The sequence below is a fragment of the Ascaphus truei genome, chromosome 2 (assembly GCF_040206685.1).
Source record: "Ascaphus truei isolate aAscTru1 chromosome 2, aAscTru1.hap1, whole genome shotgun sequence".
Taxonomy (NCBI): Eukaryota; Metazoa; Chordata; class Amphibia; order Anura; family Ascaphidae; genus Ascaphus; species Ascaphus truei.
In genome coordinates, this window is record NC_134484.1 from 440,591,149 (window position 1) to 440,613,192 (window position 22,044).

General features: G+C 41.7%; 1 protein-coding gene across 2 annotated transcripts in view; it reads left to right on the forward strand.

Annotated features, from left to right (window-relative positions):
* LMBR1 (limb development membrane protein 1) overlaps positions 1-22,044 on the forward strand; it is a 160,536-nt gene that overhangs the window by 35,990 nt on the left and 102,502 nt on the right. Inside the window, exon 5 of one of the 2 annotated variants that reach the window (XM_075587853.1) lies at positions 6,199-6,302. The exons of the other annotated variant lie outside the window; for it this stretch is intronic. Coding sequence (XP_075443968.1) covers positions 6,199-6,302 — 104 coding nt within the window. The remainder of the gene's footprint in view (positions 1-6,198; positions 6,303-22,044) is intronic. 2 annotated transcript variants of the gene reach the window in all.

The window sequence follows — 22,044 nt, forward strand, 5'->3', positions numbered from 1 at the left end:
TCAAGCACCACTACCTGTGTAGCTATCCAGACACTGCAAGACAAAGGGGACACAATGGCCAATATTTACTGAATGGTACAGTGCCTCAGTTCACTTTAAATCACATTTATTTCAATGGTATCTAATGTGGTGTAAGGTTTAACACTGGTTTATCTGGTACAAAGTGAGCATGAGACAAACCATCACAAATGTTTCTGTTAGCAACTGGCTATGTCCTATTTACCAAAGAAGTGATTAGGTGATTAAAAACAAAATGGTGAACACAAAAATAATAAAAATATGTAATTGATTTTACAAATCCCAGCCAGTGGGATTCCCACTCGTCATGAAGGGAGGAGGCAAGGCTGACATGTATTCCACGCAGTGGATTTTAGGGGAGATGATGTATAAAGTTCATGGAATGTGGCCCAGAACTTGGAGGACCACATGTCCCCGCAGTACACGTATGACACATCCTTTGAGTTCTTCACACCTGACACGCATCAGCTCAGACCTGAGGTTTTAAATGGTGCAATGAGAATGGAAAACTGACCCATTTTACAGACACCTTGATTTCATCCCGTTATAATATTGTTTGGAGCAACGTCCCTCTTAAATCATCTAGAAATCACCACCCCAATTGCAAGTGGGGCACAGAGTACTGACGCAAAGGTGCACAACAGGAAACTGACACCATTATTCAGCCCTAACGAGGATTCGCAACCCATGTTACGTTTTGGGTTTTTTTTAAAGCAGCAATCCCCCTTACCTAACACCCTGGGGGTCCTCTGCAGCGGAACCACACACTTGTCAGCCGGGGATCCCCAGCTGTCAAGATACAGTAAACAGATACTTTCCAGTAAAAAAATTAGACGTACTACTGGACATATACGTGTCTGCTATTACTTCTCTGGACATAGTGACCTGACCGGCTTACGGGGCTACGGATGTCCCTGAGCTGGCCTGTTGCTAGTGGACAGTGTAGCCTCTTCCATCCTAATTGGCTGCATTACCCAGCAGCAGCCAATCAGGACAGTTGTCAGCCTGGGGGTGGGGCCATGGAGAGGAGGAAACAGCATGGGGCGGAGAAAGGTGTGTGTGTGTGTGTTTCGTGTGTCTCGAGCTCATCACACCTTCCACCATTGTGTCCAGTATTTTTGGAGAAGCCACTTGGCAACCCTAGCCACAACAGGTGATGTTACTGTTATGCTAAAAACCACCAGATGGCTCTGCTGAGCACACGTCAATAACATTAACTTTTGCAAACTACTGTACTCTTTTATATATTGTAGCGCGTATAAGAGCTTGTAAAACTTCAGAAGAATGTTTTCATAGCTTTAGGGAAAAATGCAAAATCTGATATATCAACTTAATGTGCATCTAAAACTTTTAAGGAAGGCTCATTCCATCCTCAAAAACGTAGTCCTTAACTAGACTAGTATGCATCCTTGAATTACTAAGGGAGTATAATACTGTCTGCTATGTTACATTTCAATTTTATTTTTTAATTTTAAAGGTGCAGATTTTGGCATTTTATTTATAGAATAGGATTTTTTTTCCACACAAAATTGTTATCATTTTTTTTTTAAATTAAAAAGGCTTTTGAAAAAACGTTTTACAACTGAATATTTGATCAAGATCATAAAGAAAAGGGAAATGTGAGTTAAACAGATTTTTACATATATTTAGTTACTATCGGTACTCCATTTCGTAAATTTCAAAACATTATTTTAGTAGTTTCCACTAGATGGTGCTGCAATATCACATTATTAACTAGGGACCTGATGTTGGATTTTAGTAGCTACTTCAACCCACAGTGCAGGATACATTTATATTCTGCTTTTCTTCTGCTATTCATTCATTTTTTTATTTTTTATTACCCTGAACACTTGCAAGTATAAAAAAAAAAAGTACAATGTTTTGGCACACTTAGGGCAGTGGTTCCAAACTGCAGTCCTCAAGAACCCTGAACAGGTCAGGTTTTAAGGATATCCCTGTTTGAGCATAGGTGACTCAATCAGTGGCTCGGTCATTTTGGTTCAGCCTCCTGTGCTGAAGCAGGGATATCCTTAAAACCTAACCAGTTGGGGATTCTTGCGTTTGGAACCACTGGCTTAAAGTAGCCATCCTTTTTCACTCCTTAATGACAACATACATAACTTGATTTGTGTTTTCATTAGTATTTTTTTGTATTATACCATGTGTCTCTGACCTACTTCAAACTGTAGTTTGTCAAACTGTTTTAAGCGAACCTGAATGATGGTGCTTTAGTTATTTTGATCTATAGTCCTGTAAAACCACAAACCTAAAGCAAAGTATTTCCGATGCTCTTAATATCGCCATTCTGCAAATGAAAATATCACTTGTGAGCACATTCGCATGTCTCAGACAGGTCTGCCAACCCGGCTTTCCCCCATTATCGCATAGCATACAGTGCTTCCACTGCAGCAAGGGATTCTGGGAAATATCACCATGGTCATTTCTGACACGAGAGGTATATGGGCAGGCTGAGCATATTTGAAACACATTGCTGAAGTCTCTCTTCTTTCTTTACAACGCATTGTTGGTTCTAGATATAATGAAGATGCCAGCAGTGTCTTTAAATTGGCTGGGGAATTTGAGTTGGTACTTTTCAGGATTCACCAGTTTCATCATCTTACAATAGACTTTTTTTTTTTTAAGCCGAGCTGTGTGAAGTTTATGGTGCTACTAAAAATCCAGTGGCTGCATCTCCTTTGAGTTTGGAGCCATGCAGTTTTTACTAACCAGCCTCCCAATGCTGAACTCTTCTCCACTGCAAAACCCAAGTTAAAACCCAGCCTCTGAAGTTAGCCTTTCCAATGAACTTCCACCAGCTACTTTACTCCTTGTTCACCCACTGCTTAATAATATTTGTACTGCGCCCTCTCATTGGTTCACTGATGCGCATCTGCTCTGTTAGCGGCTTCTCTTTGTACACGGTTACGTTCTCTTAGGCATAGTCCTAGTGCAGGGGTGGTGAGCTCCAGTCATCAAGAGCCACCAACAGGTCAGATTTGAAGGATTTCCCAGTTTCAGCACAGGTGGCTCAATCAGTGACTCAGTCGTTGACAGTCAAAGAAGATTTATATTGGTCACTTATAGATTTTCCACTGGAGGAAGCATGACGGGGGGTGCGGCCATGCCGGGGCATATCTGCCCTAACATTGATGCGCCCACACACACTGCCACTGGGGCCTGCCCCATAGAGGGCTTTGCTGTGGTGTATGGCGCACGCGCCGCAGCGTCCACTGGGGACCTGCCCTTAGATAAGTGACACATGGAGGTAGTTCATTGTCAAAACCAGCTAGTTACTGGGAATTTAAACAAATAACCACTAAAGACTGAAAGAATGACTGTTTTGGGAGTAACGCTGATATGGTCAATGTAATAACACAATCCCAGAAGACAGTAAGCCTTTTACACCTATGTATACTACTACCTACAAAAATAAACCGCTATTTTTTTTTATTAGTATCCTTTTATTTTCTGTAGCGCTGATACTATACAGAGTAATGTACGTTTGTTAAGTGGAATACAAGCTAATTTCAATAGTGGACAAGGCCTTCCCATCTAAGGCCCAGACCCACAAAAAGGGGCTTAAGAAGTGTATTGGGAGACAAAACAGATACAATAGTGCAGGGGTGGCCAACTCCAGTCCTCAAGGGCCACCAACAGGATGGGTTGTAAGGCTACCCCTGCTTCAGCACAGGTGGCTCAATCAGTGATTCAGTAGTTGTTGTTGTTATTATTAATAAAATGTTTTACCTGTTAATAATACATTGAGAGTTACCTCTCGTTTTCAAGTATGTCCTGGGCACAGAGTTATGATGACAATACATGGTTACATTAAATGAACAGAAGTTATACATTCAATTTACAGGCATTTCAAGGCAATTAGAGATTATATATGATAATGGGCAGGGCCGGCTTGTAATTTGGCGGGGCTCTGTGCCTTCTCTCTGGCATCTCCTCCTGCGCCTCAACTCTGTGACATGAAGGCATCGTGTTGTTGTCATGGCAACGCGGCACCATTGGACGTCGCGTTGTCACGGCGACGCCCTGTTGCAATGAGGAGAAGCCGGAAAGAATGTAAGATGCGGTTACAGAGGGCCCACCTCTCCCCCCGGCAATCAGTTCAAATGTTGTGGGGAAGAGCACGGGGCCTCTGTCAGCGTGGGGCTCGATGCCACCACCGATTGAACCGCCATCAAGACGGCACTGATTGTGGGTGTATGTAACAAACCAGATTCAGTTGATGGCCTCAGGTAATATATTTTTAATAGACCTATTTACATTCCGGGTATTGGAGGACTTTTTTGATGCTCCGTGTCAAATGTATGTACTGTATATCTTTATTTACATAGCGCTTCACATTAGTAATACAGTACACGTGACAATCATATAAATAACAAATAATATAAATAACAAATAATATAAATAACAGATCATGGGACTAAGCGCTTCAGACATAAAAGTAACATTTCGGAAGAGGATTCTAATCTAATCTAATTGGTTGGGAGAACTTACAGAGACAGTAGGAGGGCATTCAGGTAACTGCGTCTGCAGAAGGCCAAGCTTTATGTATCGTGTATAGTATTGGCCACGGTGCTACTCATATGATGTTGGATGCAGAAAAACAGATCTGAACTACAGATTACCCTTTATTTTTTACTCTGTACAGTGACAAATGTAATTGGCTGTAAATGTAAATACATCCCACAAAAAGGCACACATGCAATCCAAAGAAATACGTTTTACAAAGTGACTTTCACCATGGCACAGTACAAACACTTTAACTTAATCATCCTAAAGAAATTGTTGTCTGTGACCTTTGACTCCTTTAAATCTTGGAAGGCGTCCAGATTAAACCTAAAATATTACACATTTTCATTTTGGCTGTCAAGGTTCCTATTATTAGACTCCATCTCCTTCCTAGAACAAACATGTATAAACTTACAGATGCACACTATGCAGTGGCTGCCACCAGCGAGAGATGAGGTCACCATTCATTTGTACCAGAAATAAGGAAATATTCCCGGATGTGATCCTACAACATTAGCTAAGAAATATGTAACAGTTTAACATGTGCCATATTCAATTTGTAATGTAATTGTGTAGCAGACGAGGAAATTAGGGTTGGAATCTATAACCAACACTTAGAGGAGCAGACCGCCTAAAACCAAAGTGGCCTAATGGCAAAAGCATGTTTAATAGGTTTAATATAGGGGGTTACATTAAAAAAAGCCATGTGTGAATATTGTAAAACATTTTATTAAACCACTAGGGCCATATTTACTGAGCAGGGCTACTCCATAAAACCCATTCCAAAATGGGAATGGGCTGTAATGTGTACTCGTGCTACAGAAGGTGACTTGCAGAATAGCTCCACTTAGTAAATGTGGCCCTTTAATTCTCCACAGTAAGCGAATACTTTGGGTTGTTTGGACAATCTCGACGTATGTTTTTTATGCTTTGACTTATTGCAACCCCAGCATGTTTTGATAAGTGGAATGGGGGGTTGAAGCTACTGGCCTCATTTTTAAAATAAAAGGCAGATTTCTATATTTGTATAGGAGCATTAGGTAGGAGTGTCCCATGGCGTCACTGCTCCAAAGAGCAACAGAATGAAACGGCAGCAAAAAATACTTTTTTTTTTTTTAATTGAATGTGTCTTCTTAAAATAAATACAAGAAGCTTGCATGCAGAGATGACCTGAGTAAGAGCTCCCAACCAAACGCGTTTCGCGTCAATTATATGAAGATAAGACGGTCATGTAGATGACATCCGATGGGAGGTCTCACAAGTGGTGGGCTTTGCATACCAGTATCTGTGTGTAACACAGGGATTACATTTGCACTTGTACAGGCATTCTCGGCCAAATCTACTAATTATAGGTCAGTATATTGGACTTCTCTGGATCGTGAAAGGTCTCAGTGGAGGTTGAATCACTGGCAAGTAATATACATCATTTGGGGAAATACATTTAGGTATGAATATGAAGAGATCAATGTGGCGTCCAGGACATATTGTCAGGTGGTATTGGCAATTATTTTTTAGACTGGACGACTGTAAACAGTGTCATTGCCAACGCAGTAACCATTTTAGCATCTGAGGCTCACGCTGTTTTACCTGGGATTTATTCAAGCATTTGCAACAAACGTCAGGGCTACTCTAATAGTATTTTTGTTGATATTTTAGGTCTGTGGAACCTTGTTTCCCTTTTCTCCAACCTATGCTTATTCATGCTGATGCCGTTTGCATTTTTCTTTCTGGAATCCGAGGGCTTCGCTGGATTGAAAAAGGTAATTTCACTATATTCTGCACGTGAGTGTTTTGTTATTTAATGATTTGCAAAAATAAAAATAAAAAAAGATGTCAAATTTAATGAAATATTCACTGTTGACACAATGCATGATTTTGGTTTATTAATTTTGAGCCAAAACAATGTTTTAGTATTCCAATAATACTGCAGTCCTACCTCTGTATTAGAACAGATGGAGTAGATGTGTGGTTCTTCACCGTATCCGCGTGTCTCTTGGATTTGTGGTGCATGGTGGTTACAAAGAGAAAGTTGCTAACTCATAAATAAGTTTCTGCAAGAAAGGAGTTCTATGAATACCATGTGTGGGTTCGCAGATCTTCTCATTTTGAAAGTTACAATAAGCTCAAAGCCATAACCCGTGTGTTTTGTTTTCTATAAGGAATGGTGAGGGACACCTAGTTTATTCTGGAGAAACTTGCAGATGCTTTGCCGATTTGACTGGGAGATGAAATCTGGTTTATCTTTTTGCAAAAGTTCTCTTGTGAACAAATTGCACTGGGAGCCTCAGTTCAAGTGTCGGCAATATTTGTTCTGCTTCAGATTAGGCCAACAGCTCATTGAAAGGGATGGAGATATATTTGTGGGAGTACAGTTTTATTTTAGATTGCGATTGCCCTTGTGTGCTCAGTCATCGATGACAAGCAGAAAGGGGCCCATTGTGATGAAAATGTAGTTAATTGTGTTGCAGCTCAGGTTTTGGGAGTAGTTCAGCCAGATATTGGGGAGCAACTAGAACAGGTGGGGAAAAAAAAGAACAAACGACAAATAGTTGAGACAAAAGTTGTTTGAGGCGGTTTTTTTTTTTTTAAATTGTATGTGTATATGTGTATACCCCTAAACGTTTTCATTTTCCATGCTACACCTAACTTTTCGTCCTCCACCATGTACAATTGTGAGATTCTGCTACCCTTATCCTCTTTTTCCAGACTCTCCTCGCAATATAATCTGCCTTGGTTCCCCACTCCTGCGTTCTTACCCCATCCCTGCAGACACCCCACATTTTAGCTCGCTGCTATTTTCTGTGTTGCCTGCAGGGGAAGCTCTAGGCAAGCATTTGGGAGATGATTATTTAAGTGTCCGTTTCACTGAAGACTGCTGGGTTCAATGCAAAGTTAATTGTTTGTAGCTGCAGAATGTACATCCCGATTCCTCATCAATCAGAAGCTTCTTAGGACACAAGATGAGAAAGCAAGAGTCAGTCATTTTCTTCTTTACAGAAAATGAATCTAGCAGCTTTTCAGCACCCTGTAATATTCTCTCCTCCTCTCTCCCTCTTTCCCTCTCCCCCCTCTCTCCCTCTCCTGCCTCGCCCCCTCTACCCCCTCTTCCTATCCCCCCCGTCCCTCCTCTCCCCCCCTGTCCCTCCTCTCCCCCTCTGTCCCTCCTCTCCCCCCTTCTCCCTCTCCCCCCCTCTCCCTTTCCCCGCTCTCCATCTCCACTGTCTCCCTCTCCCCAAGAACTCCAAAATATTTTTCTCGTGGGTTTAAGGAAAGGAACCTAATCTGATGTCTACCTCTCAAAGTGTGAGAGGGGGGGGGGGGAGAGGCTAAAAGAATCCCTCGTATGGGGTATACAGCTGTAGCAGCCATTCTTGCTCCCGCTGGTATGCTGCGGGCCATACAACATGGGAGCCAACGCCATTGTAATGGCATTATCTGTGCGTGATAAAGGGGCCGGACTATTGCACCTGCTGGAGCAATAACGTCTGTACATGTGTCTCTGATCTTTGGGTTAGGGTAGAGTTTTGGTGCTTGTGAGTGTTCTAATAATGAACTTCTTGCAGCACACTGCCCCGTGCTCATTCTCAGAGGGGCATTGGGATTCTGAATTCCATGTAAATTCTAGTTTCACTTTATATTCTGCCTCAAAAACTCGTTATTGGGACTGAATTCATCCTCTAGAGCAGCGGTGGCCAACTCCAGTCCTCAAGGGCCACCACCAGGTCAGGTTTTAAGGATATCCCTGCTTCAGCACAGGTGGCTCAGTCGAAGAGCCACCTGTGCTGAAGCAGGGATATTCTTTAAACCTGACCTGGTGGTGACCCTTGAGGACTGAAGTTGGCCACCCTGCTCTAGAGAGTTCCCAACATTGCATACAATAAATGCACGGCAAAACCATTCCTGCCCTGCAAAGGTTAGGTGTCTAAGGGATGCTGGCGACAAAACCCTTCCCTCACATTGAAGCACATTCCAGTGATACTCACAAATGACCGATATCTCTCAGGAATGCCTGTGCCATGTGCAGGTAAAATATAGACACCCAGAAACCAGGATTCATTTTTCTTTAGTGAGCTAATTGCCTGGAAAGCTTTTAAACAAACAAAGACTGAGTAATCTCCCAGACGTGTGAAAAACACTGCATTGGCAGCCGCCTTCCACAGTTGTGTACCGTCGCTGATGGGAAATCGTTCTCCGTGGCAGCTGAGGAATACAGTTTCTGTCTTATTCTCTGCGTGCAGGATTTTATTCAAAGTTATAAGTGTCGCCAATGATGGTTGTTTTGGAAAAAATAAAAACGATATGAACACATTTTATGAGACACAACCCTAGCTCTTCCAGCAGCAGTAGTTCGAGCTTCGCTTATTGTGGGCTGAGCAGTTCAGTGGTAAGAACACTGCTTTTAAAGCAGCAGTCCAAGCTGCCGTTTTTTTACAATTTCTTTTTTTCCCCGCCCTTTATTATGTGCATGAATACAATCCACACAATACTAAGTTGCAGATCGATGCGTTCTCCTGTGATCGATCAGCGAAAATTCGGCTAAATGGCTGTCAGTGCAGCAGAAGAGGACCAAAGATGCAAAATTCACTGTGGAAGATTGTGAGCAGGCAGACACTAGATACAATTAGTGCACTGCTAGAGAGAGGGCAGGGCTAAAAAAGGTGTGTGCCAGAGCCTGTTTCAGAAGAGGAAGGGGGTGTGACTTTCGAAATGGTTGTTATAAAAACAAAAAATGCTTGTTGCATTATAATACATTCAAAATGTCATTCAGCGTTGTTAATTTTTTAAACATTCAAGTATTTTCTCATAGTACAGAACTGCTTTATTACAAAAACAAAAATAACCACGTGGATATTGCCTGGTCTTCAGCTTTAAAGCAGGTGAACCCAGTTGGAATCGGTGTCGACTCTCTCCTTTGTGACCTTGGACACTTGAGTCCCTTTATCGCTTTGTCAGTCGTATCCAATCTTCTTAAACTGGGTACCCAGCCAGAGCTGGTGTTGCCATAGTATAATGGGAGTAGGAATGGTGCACAAAGATGCAGATTGTGATGCATCTTATGTGTCATGTAATGCATGTATTACTGGGTGACAATCTGAGCATCCACCTTGATTCACATGGACCTGTTAAATTAAGGGCAATAGTGATGATTTGTGGCTACCGCATGGAAAGTCCAATTCAAGTAGATAAGAATTTCCGTGCTGTAGCTCTGAAATGCCACTATCGCACTGTAATGCATAGGCCCCATAGATGGAAAACGAAAGGTCCCTGATGTGCATCAGTTTTGCTCCAAAATTGCCTATATGCATAAAATCCTTAATTTTACAAATGCGTTTTACCAAAAAGGCTTCAATTTCCGAACTGTGGGTTGGTGCGGCTTAGTGCCGCACCGTCACTTTTATCTTCACCCGCCCTTGGAAGTCTGCATGTGCAATGGACGTGGCAAGATCATGTGTATGTTTGGTACACTGATGGTAAAATGTGCACTGTGACGCTAAACGTGTGTGTTTTGCTTTGTACCCACAATGTTTATTGCAAACACCCAACTTGTCAGCGTGTCTTTAAGAAAAGGCTGATTACAATTCAACATAAGGGGAAAGGAGCCTTTTTATACAAGAAAACATGGGTGCAGAGGTAGCCCAATTGTATGTCCGGCTGTGATTGGCTGGGGAAACACGACTGTGGCAGGCCTGGTCATCGAAGACAAAGCTCAGCAACGAAGCAGCCGCAGCTCCAGCGACGTTTTAGGGCTGCTACATCAGTAGGTCAAACTTGGGTTGGTGGAGGTAATCTGAATCATCAACATCCATTCATCTACCCAGTTTATAATAGATGGGCCTACAACAAGGGAAAAAGGCATCCTATTGTAGCAGGAGATGCCAACTCCTGTCCTCAAGGGCCACCAACAAGTCAGATTCTAAGGATAATCCACGCTTCAGCACAGGTGGCTCACTCGGTGGCTCAGTCTTCGATTGAGCCACCTGTGCTGACGTAGGGATATATCCTTAAAACCCGACCTGGTGGTGGCCCTTGAGGACAGGAGTTGGCCACTTCTGTATTATAGTGACGCCCCCAATGAAGTGACTGTAGAACACTGGTGGAGTCATACAATCGCCTGCAAGTGCTTTCCAGGGCAGAGGCGAGACTGGCCTCAGATTATTTCCCCGCGGCTATCAATCCCTGTTCTGTTTACTCTGCACTATCCCTATTCTACAACGTGTGCTTGAAAAACATCAGCGAAGCGTAATATAAGCACTTTACATTTTGTCTGCGTATGATTTGTGAATGAGTGAAAAGGGGGGAGGGGGTGGGCAGGGATTGAGATGAAGGTGTGTTTGATTGCATTATTCTGTTTTCCTTTTCCTCAGTACTGTACTTGTTTTTGACACATATTAGTGGTTTTGTTACAGTTGTATTGTCATCCAAAGTAGCAATGGTAATTGTGTCTTGGGGGGGGGAATGTTGCAAGTTAATCATTAATTTTAGTATATAAAAAAAAAATAGTTAAGTAAATGAGTGGTTCTCTATTCAATACCTCCATGAGTCGGCATTCCTTGACCTCTGCTTTAAACATTTAATGTCTTACGAACCTGTCCCTTCTCCCGAAGCACCTATAATAACCCCTTAACTAATGTGCTTGATTATGAGTATTGGATACTTGCCATAATACCATGTTCATAAGAAAACAAATCTAACAGAATTCTCTGCTTAGTTTCTAATTAAACTTGTGTGTTAATGTAACTGGACATGTTAGGCCTTAAGGGGTTGTCTATGCCCTTTTTAAAGGGCTGAAATGGCTTTTCTCTGCTCACTAGGACTTGAGTTTTATGGCCACCAGCCACCACCACCTTCTTCTTCCCTTTACTGTAACTATGAACCCTAGGAGAGGACTTGTAAAACCTGGGATTTATATTAGAAAATGTGGTATGTATCAGATATCCTTCCGTACATATGGAACGTATATGAGTTCAGAAGAAAAGCTGTGCTTTAGCTGGATGTGTTTCAGCACCAAGTGTCACAGCCCACCAAAATGCTTCATTTCGACACAACGCAAAAGCTTAACGTTCACCTCCCTTCCTCGATCTTTACAAAGATTTCTGTGCCTAGCAGACGCTTTCAGTGCGATAGAAGTCTACTTTGGTTCAGAGACTTTGTCACCATTTGCTCTCTTGGTCAGTCGCGGTGCTGCCTCCAGACTCTGCCCGTGTGGATGGAAAAGTGATCGCTATCAACCTAAAGCTACTTTACGGGTCGGCTGTCAAACACTTTTCTTCACTCATTTGCTCCCATCTTCAGTGTCACTCGATTCATTGGAATCCAGGTCCCAGACCTCGGCCCTTCAGAGCTGTAGTGCAGTGTTTTACAGGCCCATCCTACAGCCACATGGGCATTCACATAACGGTGTCTCACAGGGGAAGGATTTATTGCATGTGCACACTGAAAGCACGGAGCTGTGTAACATGTAAAGTTGTACATGCATGTACTCTGGGCTAAAAACTGGAATTGACATGTTTTTGTACGCCATGTAAATGCTTTGATCTCCTGTTTCTTCTCACTGATAGAAATGTGTCCATCCTGCTATTGGATAAATACAGAAGTTCCAAGGGTGAGATGTTGGGCATCATGGTGCCACTCACCTGCAGTGATGTTGCTGGCAGCTGTTTTTCTCTCAGTAGTGGGCTGCTGCTGCTGCTGTTAATGCTAATGTTTTAATTAGCCCGCCCTAAGAAATAAGCACACAATTAATTTTCCCTGAATCACATTTAAGATGGCTGCCAGCTTGATGTTTTCTCTTCATCATACGTGCATTCATTTTAGCACCACTGGTCCAGCTTCCATTTATCCAAATAAATACTGATTTATTAATCGGGTTATTAATATGTCATGCAAGCGTCTTTTCTTAGCTACTAAAGTTATAAGCCACTTTCATATGAATGGAGTGTACAGCTTCCCTGACAAGGGGGGAGGGCTTCATAGCATATTTAATAGGGATTACAGAGAAGAAAACTATGCCACAACCACATTTGGAAAAGTCCTCGGAGTATCCTCAAATTGGGCATTTGGGAACCATTTTAAAAATATAATTTAAAATGTGAGTGACCGTAAAATACATTTACTCTTCCAAGGAGATGGTTAATAATATATACTCTGCTCTCGCAACACCTTCCCCAATGTTTATAATAGTTCTTTCACCCTTTTTGGTTGACTTTTGAGAAGTTAAAAAGAAAATCAACATGTTCCGTGGAATACACCGTACATACAGCTGTTGTTGGGGTCTAGTTATTGAACAATATCTAAATGTGATAAGAATGCTACAGTGACTCCACATCTACAGTCATTTAGGTCAAGCTATGAGGCGTTCATTTTAATCATTTGAAATGCTGTGTGTCTGTGTGTGCGCGTACATTCTCTCTCTCTCTCTCTCTCTCTCTCTCTCTCTCTCTCTCTCTCTCTCTCTCTCTCTCTCTCTCTCTCTCTCTCTCTCTCTCTCTCTCTCTCTCTCTCTCTCTCTCTCTCTCTCTCTCTCTCTCTCTCATCCTCATCAACTTCCAATGTAAAAACTGACTTTTTTTATGCTGAAACAATCAGTGAACAATAGAAAATACATATGACCCCAATAACCATCTGTACCCCTTTGTTCCACGCGTGCAGCTAAACGTAGGCATCGTTTTCGTCCTCCAGTAAGGTGTCTTGATTCGTTTGTACCGCAATACCGACCTCCATACTGCAAAGTTGTTGCATAAAATTGAACATGAGCGACGGCCACATCCTGACCAATTACCCAAATGATCCAGACGTCCCCAAAATGTTCCGTGGGATTAAGAGGTTAAGTCCTAAAACATCAAACAAAGCGCCTGATAATAAAAGCAAATAGCACAGAAAAATGTAAGGTAACTTCCTCGCTTAATTAATTAGGTGGGCCAGGTGGAAACAAAGAGGTCGGGTGCTCCTGTTTGCAATGTCTATAAAGCTAAGTAACATGACAGCACAATGGAGGAGGAACAAAGATTTTTTTTAATATGCTTCTATCCTGTGTCACAGTTTGAAATTGTCCTGGTTTTTGTCCCTTTTGGCAAACTTACATAAAAGTGACCCTGTACTGTATTTTATGGCCAGACCACTTCTTTTTTTTTTCTTTCTTCTTCTTCTTCTTCCAGCGTTTAATGCGTGTCAGGCTTCCCATGTTAAAGAATCGCAGCCATAGGTAGGAAGCCTAACCTTGCTGCTCTCGCTCGCCTTCCATGGAATACCTTCATTATTTGTACTCTCTTTTTTTTTTTTTTTTTTGTTGCTACTGATCATCCATAAATTGTTGGAAATGAGTGATTAAGGAAGTGCTGCTTAGTGTTAACAGCACATGCAGGGTCTCTATGTTGGGGAAATTTTTTTTGGGTGGGGGGGGGGGGGTGAGAGGAAATAGTGTACTGCACAAACAATAAGGAAAACCCCTGCTGGGAACCTTTCAAGGAAATTTGGCTTGCCTACCGGTTTGATCTTAGTGTTTTGTTACAGAAAATAGTGATGTTTCAACAGCTATTGTTATGAGTCAGTCACCAAGGCAAAGGATGTATTAAACTCCTGTGACTGATGCATGCATCATGCCATTGAACGTTTTCTGCTCGGGATAAATGGAATCAGGACTTGAGCTGTGCACACAAGAGAAACATCCATAGTCCTATATTAAAGGCTGGGGATTCGGTAGAACAACTTGAGTTACAAATGTACCTCTCCCTATTTTGTTACATGAAAACATTTTATAGTTGTTCAAACAAGTGTGCTTAATGCAGCAGTACTGCACTCCCCTTTTTTTTCATCTCTATCTCTGTCTGTCTATCCCATGTTACAATGTATAATTCTACATTCTTACCTAAATATCAATCGTTAGGTGCTCCTATTATAAATTTGTAAAAATCCTGATTGTGTGCCTAACATAATGGCCACCTTTCAGTTTCAAGCAGTCCTTCAGTCAGTGTAAGGCTGGGGACTTCGCGATGCAGCGTGCTTGCGCCTCTATCTGCTGGGCGATGTGTGATCATCCCCAGCAGACGGAATGATCCGACACAAGGCGACATCCAGGAAGGAAACAAGTGCCGAATCACTCAGCAAAGTACACGAAGGACGAGTGATCTTAAAATCAGGTTCCACGTATTTTTCCGGGATCCCATTTGGTATGTTTATAAAATAACTAATAAGTAGAAAAATGAAATATTTTCCTCATATGCATTTTAAATTGTTTTGGGCATACTTTGGATCATATCAGCATTATTTTCAATGAACATAACTTTCTACGTAAACGACTGTGTGTAATGTCAATGATGAGAAAGTTTGCATCTGGTACATTGGCCCATAAGACATTTCCATTTTGCAAACTTAAACTATAGACTTTAGATATGCAAACTTAAACTATAGACTTTAGATATGCAAACTTAAACTATAGACTTTAGATATGCAAACATAAAACCAAAACTCCAATGAAAAGTTTGTGCTCATGGCCAGACGTGGGTTGGGTCTATTAATGTTTACATTACATTGATTGGCTGCTGAAATTGACGTCACGCTGCTGCAGCCAGAGATCACAGGTTCACAAGTCTCCCGCTACTGCAGCAGCGTCGATGCCGCACTTTGCAGCCAATGGTAGTTTCAATACTGAACACTACCATTGGCTGACAGGAATCTGTGACGCACGCGGACGTCGTGTAGCGCTCTGTGTGAGCGGGGCCTAACTCGGCAGCTACAATGTATCCTTATATTACTAAGGTAGCATCTATTATTGCAGTTTGCAGCTCAAACTGCTGGGAACATGGGCAACAAATTATCACAAGCAGAAAAATGTTGCAAAGATCTTGCACTTCTGGGAAAGTGGGATACAACCTGCTATAGACATCAAAGGATGCTCAGTATATTTAAAAAAAAAACGAACTAAAAATGGCATTAAGAGTTGAATAAAAAGAAGAAAAAAAAAAATCAGTAATCTAATACCACAGAACTAATTTATTAAAAAAAGAAATAAAAATATATATATATATATATATATATATATATATATATATAAAAAAACCTCCACTAGAAAATAATGCAGGTGCTAATCCCATAAGGTAATAACAGGAAATACGATACCGTTGTTTGGACGAAATCACACAGGCAGCACTCAAATATTAGGTCAAAAAGAGTATATTTGTGAAACAAAGACACAAATATACAGGTCTGTTTGACCTAATATTTGAGTGCTGCCTGTGTGATTTCGTCCAAACAATGGTATCGTAGTATATATATATATATATATATATATATATATATATATATATATATATATATATATATATATATATATATATATATATATATATATTTCACATGATCTGCTGCTTTCAGTTTTATTGAAGTGCCTCCTTTTTTTTATTTTTTTGGTACATTTTCAGCAGTTTTATTACATCTAATTGAAGGTGCAATAACTACAAGTTTTTGAAGCAGAATCATGACACTGAAAAGAAAACATAGCAACGTGTATTTTATAAAAGAGTTGTCTTGTCCTCTTAGGAAAGGATTTCAAACCTGCAGCGATCGGTAAAAACAGCAGTTTTTAACAATCCCATCCAATTTTAAGAAGTACTGCAAAACGTTTCTAAATAAGTACCTTTCTGAAGCAGAAAACTACGGGAGGATTTCACAATAAAGACTCAGCCGTGTGGAAAAAAGAATGAAAGTAATAAAAGCTGAAATAAACAAAATAATGTGATTTTTGATCTTTTCAAAGTTGGCTCTTTTTGGCATTTTTTATTAAAAGCTATTTATCTTTTATTATTGTGAAACGACAATCCAGAGGTATCTGTTTGTGTTTTGTGGAATTGTAAAAGGGAGGTTGTAATTGTCTCTTGTACAACCTATGTTTTAAAAACAAAAAATACTTTCCTTTCTCTGATTTTGTTGTAAACATTTTTTTTTTTTTTGAAACTTGAAACCTCTACAGTTAACATGAAGTAATTTGTAAATTAGGAACAAATTATAAATGGGATTTTTTAGTATTAATATAAATCCTTCCCCCTTTCCTCCTTCCTCCCCTGATGGTAATTTTTTCTAATTTTGGCAAAAGGCATGACTTTCATATGGCTTACCCTTTATAATCACAGTCCTGATACTGTACTTTAAATACTTGGAAATCCCCAAATCTGCGGCAAGGATCACATACAGTGTAAGGATTTTCATTCCATACATTTGCAGTTACTTGTTCTTCATCTAAAACAGGGGTGGCCAACTCCAGTCCTCCGGGGCCACCAACAGGTCAGGTTTTCAGGATATCCCTGCTTCAGCACAGGTGGCTCAATCAGTGGCTCAGTCTTTGAGCCAACTGTGCTGAAGCAGGCTCTTTGAGGCACCTGCAAACCTGACCTGTTGGTAGAGTACTGGCGTTGTCCACCCCGATCTAACATCTTTGCCATGCCTAATTAATGCATATGTGAAACGTAACCCTTTGTATGCTAGAAATAATGCATGTCCACGGATACTTTAAATGTGCGTAGCTTCTGAAAACGTCTCTGCCGCGAAATCTGGCATTTTCAAGTGAAGTGTGCAAAGGATTCTCAGTGAGAGCAAGTCCAGTATTATTCAGGAAGTCCAAGGCAGTACTCCTATTTTAATGGGCGACTACAACGTTTGATATCCAAGAGATGACGTTATTAATGAAGACACAGACTTTTTTTTAGTCTGTCTTCCCGAGACATGTATGGCAAAGGCTCATTTGTACGGAGGCAATATTACGTTTGTAACATACACACGTGGTATGTTTTACTTTAGTTGGGACTTCATACCCACAGGCCACAGTAAGTAATAAGTTACTCATAAGAACGGCTTGCGCTTTAAAAAAAAAAAAAAGTGTGTTTATTTGGCATTTAAGCATATATTTATTTGACTATAAAGTCATTCATTCACCATGCACTGGAAGTTCAGAGCTTCCAGCTCGGTGAAATGTTTACCAGTTCTCAAGTGAATTATTATACATGATATTACAGCCCACTTACTCATTCCATTAGTATTGCCAGAGACAAACGTTGTTTAATCAGTCACATCAAAGGCAATAGTTTGTTCAGAGCATTTTTGACATGAACCAACATTTTAGAGTAAGAAATAAGGTCATTTTTTTCTTCCCCTCCCCCCCGCCCCCCTTTGAGAACCTTGGTCATTAAACAATCACCCTCACTTAAATATTTATTAGTTTTAACATTGTTCTTCTAGGAGGGGGACCCTAGTCGCTCTGTTTTTTTTTGCCCATGTGTTTTAATAGGTTTAGGCGTTTGAATATTTTGCTACGGATGTCGCCGCGGCTTGGAAATCCCAACGTCATGCCATTATTTTATTGGCCCGTTCAGCGCAATCGCTGTCAAGGGTTCGAATGGCCATGTTACAATAATTGTAGGCTGCGATATCTTTGATTGGACAAACTTAAACAAACAAAAAAAACCCACTTCATCACGTCGGTGCAGGCACTTGGGTCATAAAAATGCATTTCCATCATATTTGTTGCAGGCGTAGCCCCGTAATAATGTCACTGAAAAATGAAGCGGGTCAACCCAGTTTAAATCGCAGTGTCTGCTCCTCAAGAAACTCCCCTCGAGGAAAAAAAAAAACAGGTCAGGTTTTCAGGATATCCCAGCACTACAGGGTGGCTCAATCAGTGGCTCAGTCAAAGAGCAATACAAGCCGTGTATTTGTGGGAAGTCCATTCAAATACATATACTGTATATATTTTTTTTAAACCTGAAGTTATACTAAAGAGAGATTCAACACACTAGCTGTTCCTCTGCGTTACATAGGCCGATCTAATAGATCTTAACGGTTATTAATGAAACATTACTCTTTGTTTTCTCCCCTCCCTGTAATGCTATCTCTTCCCCTCTCTTTGTATCCCCAGCCTTACCGCGTCTGCTCCTCTCTGTGCATACTACATTCCCTCCTCTCCTCGTCATCCATCTGTCTCCTCCTCCTCTCACTGTCTCTCCTCCCCTCCTTGCTGTCTCTCTCTCTGTCTCTCCTCCCCTCCTTGCTGTCTCTCCTCCCCTCCTTGCTGTCTCTCCTCCCCTCCTTGCTGTCTCTCCTCCCCTCCTTGCTGTCTCGCCTCCCCTGCTTGGTGTCTCGCCTCCCCTGCTTGGTGTCTTGCCTCCCCTCCTTGCTGTCTCTCCTCTCCTCCTTGCTGTCTCTCCTCTCCTCCTTGCTGTCTCTCTCGCTGTCTCGCCTCCCCTGCTTGCTGTCTCGCCTCCCCTGCTTGCTGTCTCGCCTCCCCTCCTTGCTGTCTCTCTCGCTGTCTCGCCTCCCCTGCTTGCTCTCTCTCTCGCTGTCTCACCTCCCCTGCTTGCTGTCTCTCTCGCTGTCTCGCCTCCCCTGCTTGCTGTCTCTCTCGTTGTCTCGCCTCCCCTGCTTGCTGTCTCGCCTCCCCTGCTTGCTGTCTCTCTCGCTGTCTCGCCCCCCCTGCTTGCTGTCTCTCTCGCTGTCTCGCCTCCCCTGCTTGCTGTCTCTCTCGCTGTCTCGCCTCCCCTGCTTGCTGTCTCTCTCGCTGTCTCGCCTCCCCTGCTTGCTGTCTCTCTCGCTGTCTCTCCTCCCTTCCTCGCTGTCTCTCCTCCCCTCCTCGCTGTCTCTCCTCCCCTCCTCGCAGTCTCTCCTCCCCTCCTCGCTGTCTCGCCTGACCTGCTTGGTGTCTCGCCTCCCCTCCTCGCTGTCTCGCCTCCCCTCCTCGCTGTCTCGTCTCCCCTCCTCGCTGTCTCTCCTTGAGGAGGCTTTCCGGTTTATTATTGTTCCTTAGCAAACCTGTAACAGCTGAACCTTTGTACGGGAACATATCTAAGATAGATATATATATATATATATATATATATATATATATATATATATATATATATATATATATATATATATATATATATATATATATATATATATATATATATATATATATTATATATATATATATATATATATATATATATATGACACACACACACACACACACACACACACACACACACACACACACACACACACACACACACACACACACACACACACACACACACACACACACACACACACACACACACACACACACACACTGTTCAGTTGTAGTTAAGAAGTATTGTGGCTGAATCATATTACAATTCCAGTATATGCCACTATAGAGCAGTGGATCCCTAACTTATTGACCGATCCCTGGCAGTACAGTGCCCTGAGCTTGTGGGGGGAACACAAGGTCCCAAACTGCACCTCAGTGTGTGCAGAGAGGCATGGGTATTAAACTGTAGCGGTCACTGTCGGAGCTTCCCAAGTCACGCCTCACAATGCCTTGCCTCTCTGTATGCAAAGCATTATGGGAAGTGACTTTAGAAGCTCCTTCTGTAAGTGACACATAAACAACCCCCCTTAAGGTGCAGGTTGGAGCCTTCATAAGTGCGCAGTCACCACACGGCCTCTGGAATCCATTATACTGCCTGGGATCTGCCATTACGTTTTGGGGCCGAACCTCTAGAGGTTCGCAAACATGTATCTTTTATAAATGGCATTCAATACCTCATTATGGAATTGACATAATTGAGTATGGGCAGAAGGATTGGCATGGGTATTGATTTTGATGTGATTTCTGACATACATTTACCTGCATAATGTATTTTTGCTTCCTCCCCCAGCATCCTGCTCTTGTTCTATTTAGTGGGCTCATTTCTCTTTAGAGGGCACAAGGACCTGGCATTGGCACTTCAGCAGATGAAAGACCAGTCACTAGGCCACTTTACAACAAAAGATGATCTGCAAATTACCTAATGCTATCCACTATATTATGAGCAACATATTGCCCATTTTGCAATCAAACATTTGGCTTACACAAGTTATAAATACCACCCCAATGAGCAATAATCTGGTTAACAATGGGATAAAATTGTGTAAGAACAGATTCTTGTAAATTTACATTTTTTGTGCACTCAAACATATGCATTTAAAACAAATACAATGAGGTGAATATCCTTTTTAATGCAAACGATGCTATGTGTATGTTCTGTTACAGTAGATGTGCTTGCGTTTGTGTTGATGGTCAGAGAATGTTCTAACTTGGCTCTTCTGGGCTTTGTGCCCCAGTGAAGCACACGCCGCTCTCGGTCCATGCAGCGTGGCCACTGTGCATGTATATGTCGAGCTCTAGATTGTAAGCTCTCCGGTGCGGGGCCCTCGTTACCTTCTGTATCTGTTTGCACTGGTTTGTCCTTATGTGGTGTCATTCTGTTAATGTTATTTACATAACTCCACACCCACGCTGTACCGCGCAGAGGAGTATGCTGGCGCTGTACAAATAAACTATAATAATAATTGCCAATCCAGAAGCTGCCCTCAACCTATATTGGTGCCCAATCAACAGGCCAGGTTTTCAAAATGTGTCTGGTAATCAACCAATTACCCGTGCTCTTATTATCACTAGGGCAACTTGCTTAGGCATGTGGTGCCTTGACCAGCTATATGGCCCATCTTTAATAGGTGGTGCTTCCCCATAAGACATCTTCTGATGCCAGAAGACTCCTTACAAGCCATTCAATTGGTTACTGGGGTTTCTTATGCTAAATCAATCGTGTGTTACATATCATGCTGCTCTGCTAGTCCAGGTTATTGATGCTGCATGCAGGAGATTGTTCCCCTGATGCAGGATAAAGGGAAGCTGATGACCGACACAGACGCAGGACCTAATACATCTCTTACAGTATGCGCATCCTTTTACGCCACTTATCAAGATTCCCTCGCTGATGTGAGCCGGACAAAATGGGGACAAACTAACTTTACGTATTACTAGTAAAAGGTGCAAAATAAACCTTCTTCTTTCTTCTTTCTTCTTCTTCCCCCAAATCTATGTGAACATCACACAGGAATCACTGCCGTTTTGGTACATAAGATAAATAATTGAGCATAGATGGATACATGACATTTAGTTAAATGTTTACTTTAGTTTTAAATGACTCCCTTTAAAGTGTCAAAAATGGGGATAAGTTGAGTCATATTCCTCAACATCATGCTCCATAGAACCTAATGTTAACATTCAAAAACAGAAAGGCCAGTGCATCATACAAAATGACACAACATATAGTGCAATAATGTTAACATTGTTGTTTTAATTAACACTGTTGTAATATGTATCATTATAAGCAACATTTTGTACCTTTTGTTTTTAGCTGCGTTAGTCCTAACGGTGTTGCTTGCTGAATTGTTCTGAGACACCGATATGTTTCACCTGCATGACGTCTGTCGCTGCATGACGTCTGTCGCTGCATGACGTCTGTCGCTGCATGACGTCTGTCGCTGCATGACGTCTGTCGCTGCATGACGTCTGTCGCTGGTGGAATTTTGTGCTCAAACTAAATAAAAAAAAAATATTCAAGCCTGATTTCTTTACTGTATTCAATTATCTGTAATGGTCTGGTTTTAACTATACTTGCCAGGGTAGTACCACTTAAACATATACAGAAAAAGGTAAACAGAGAATGT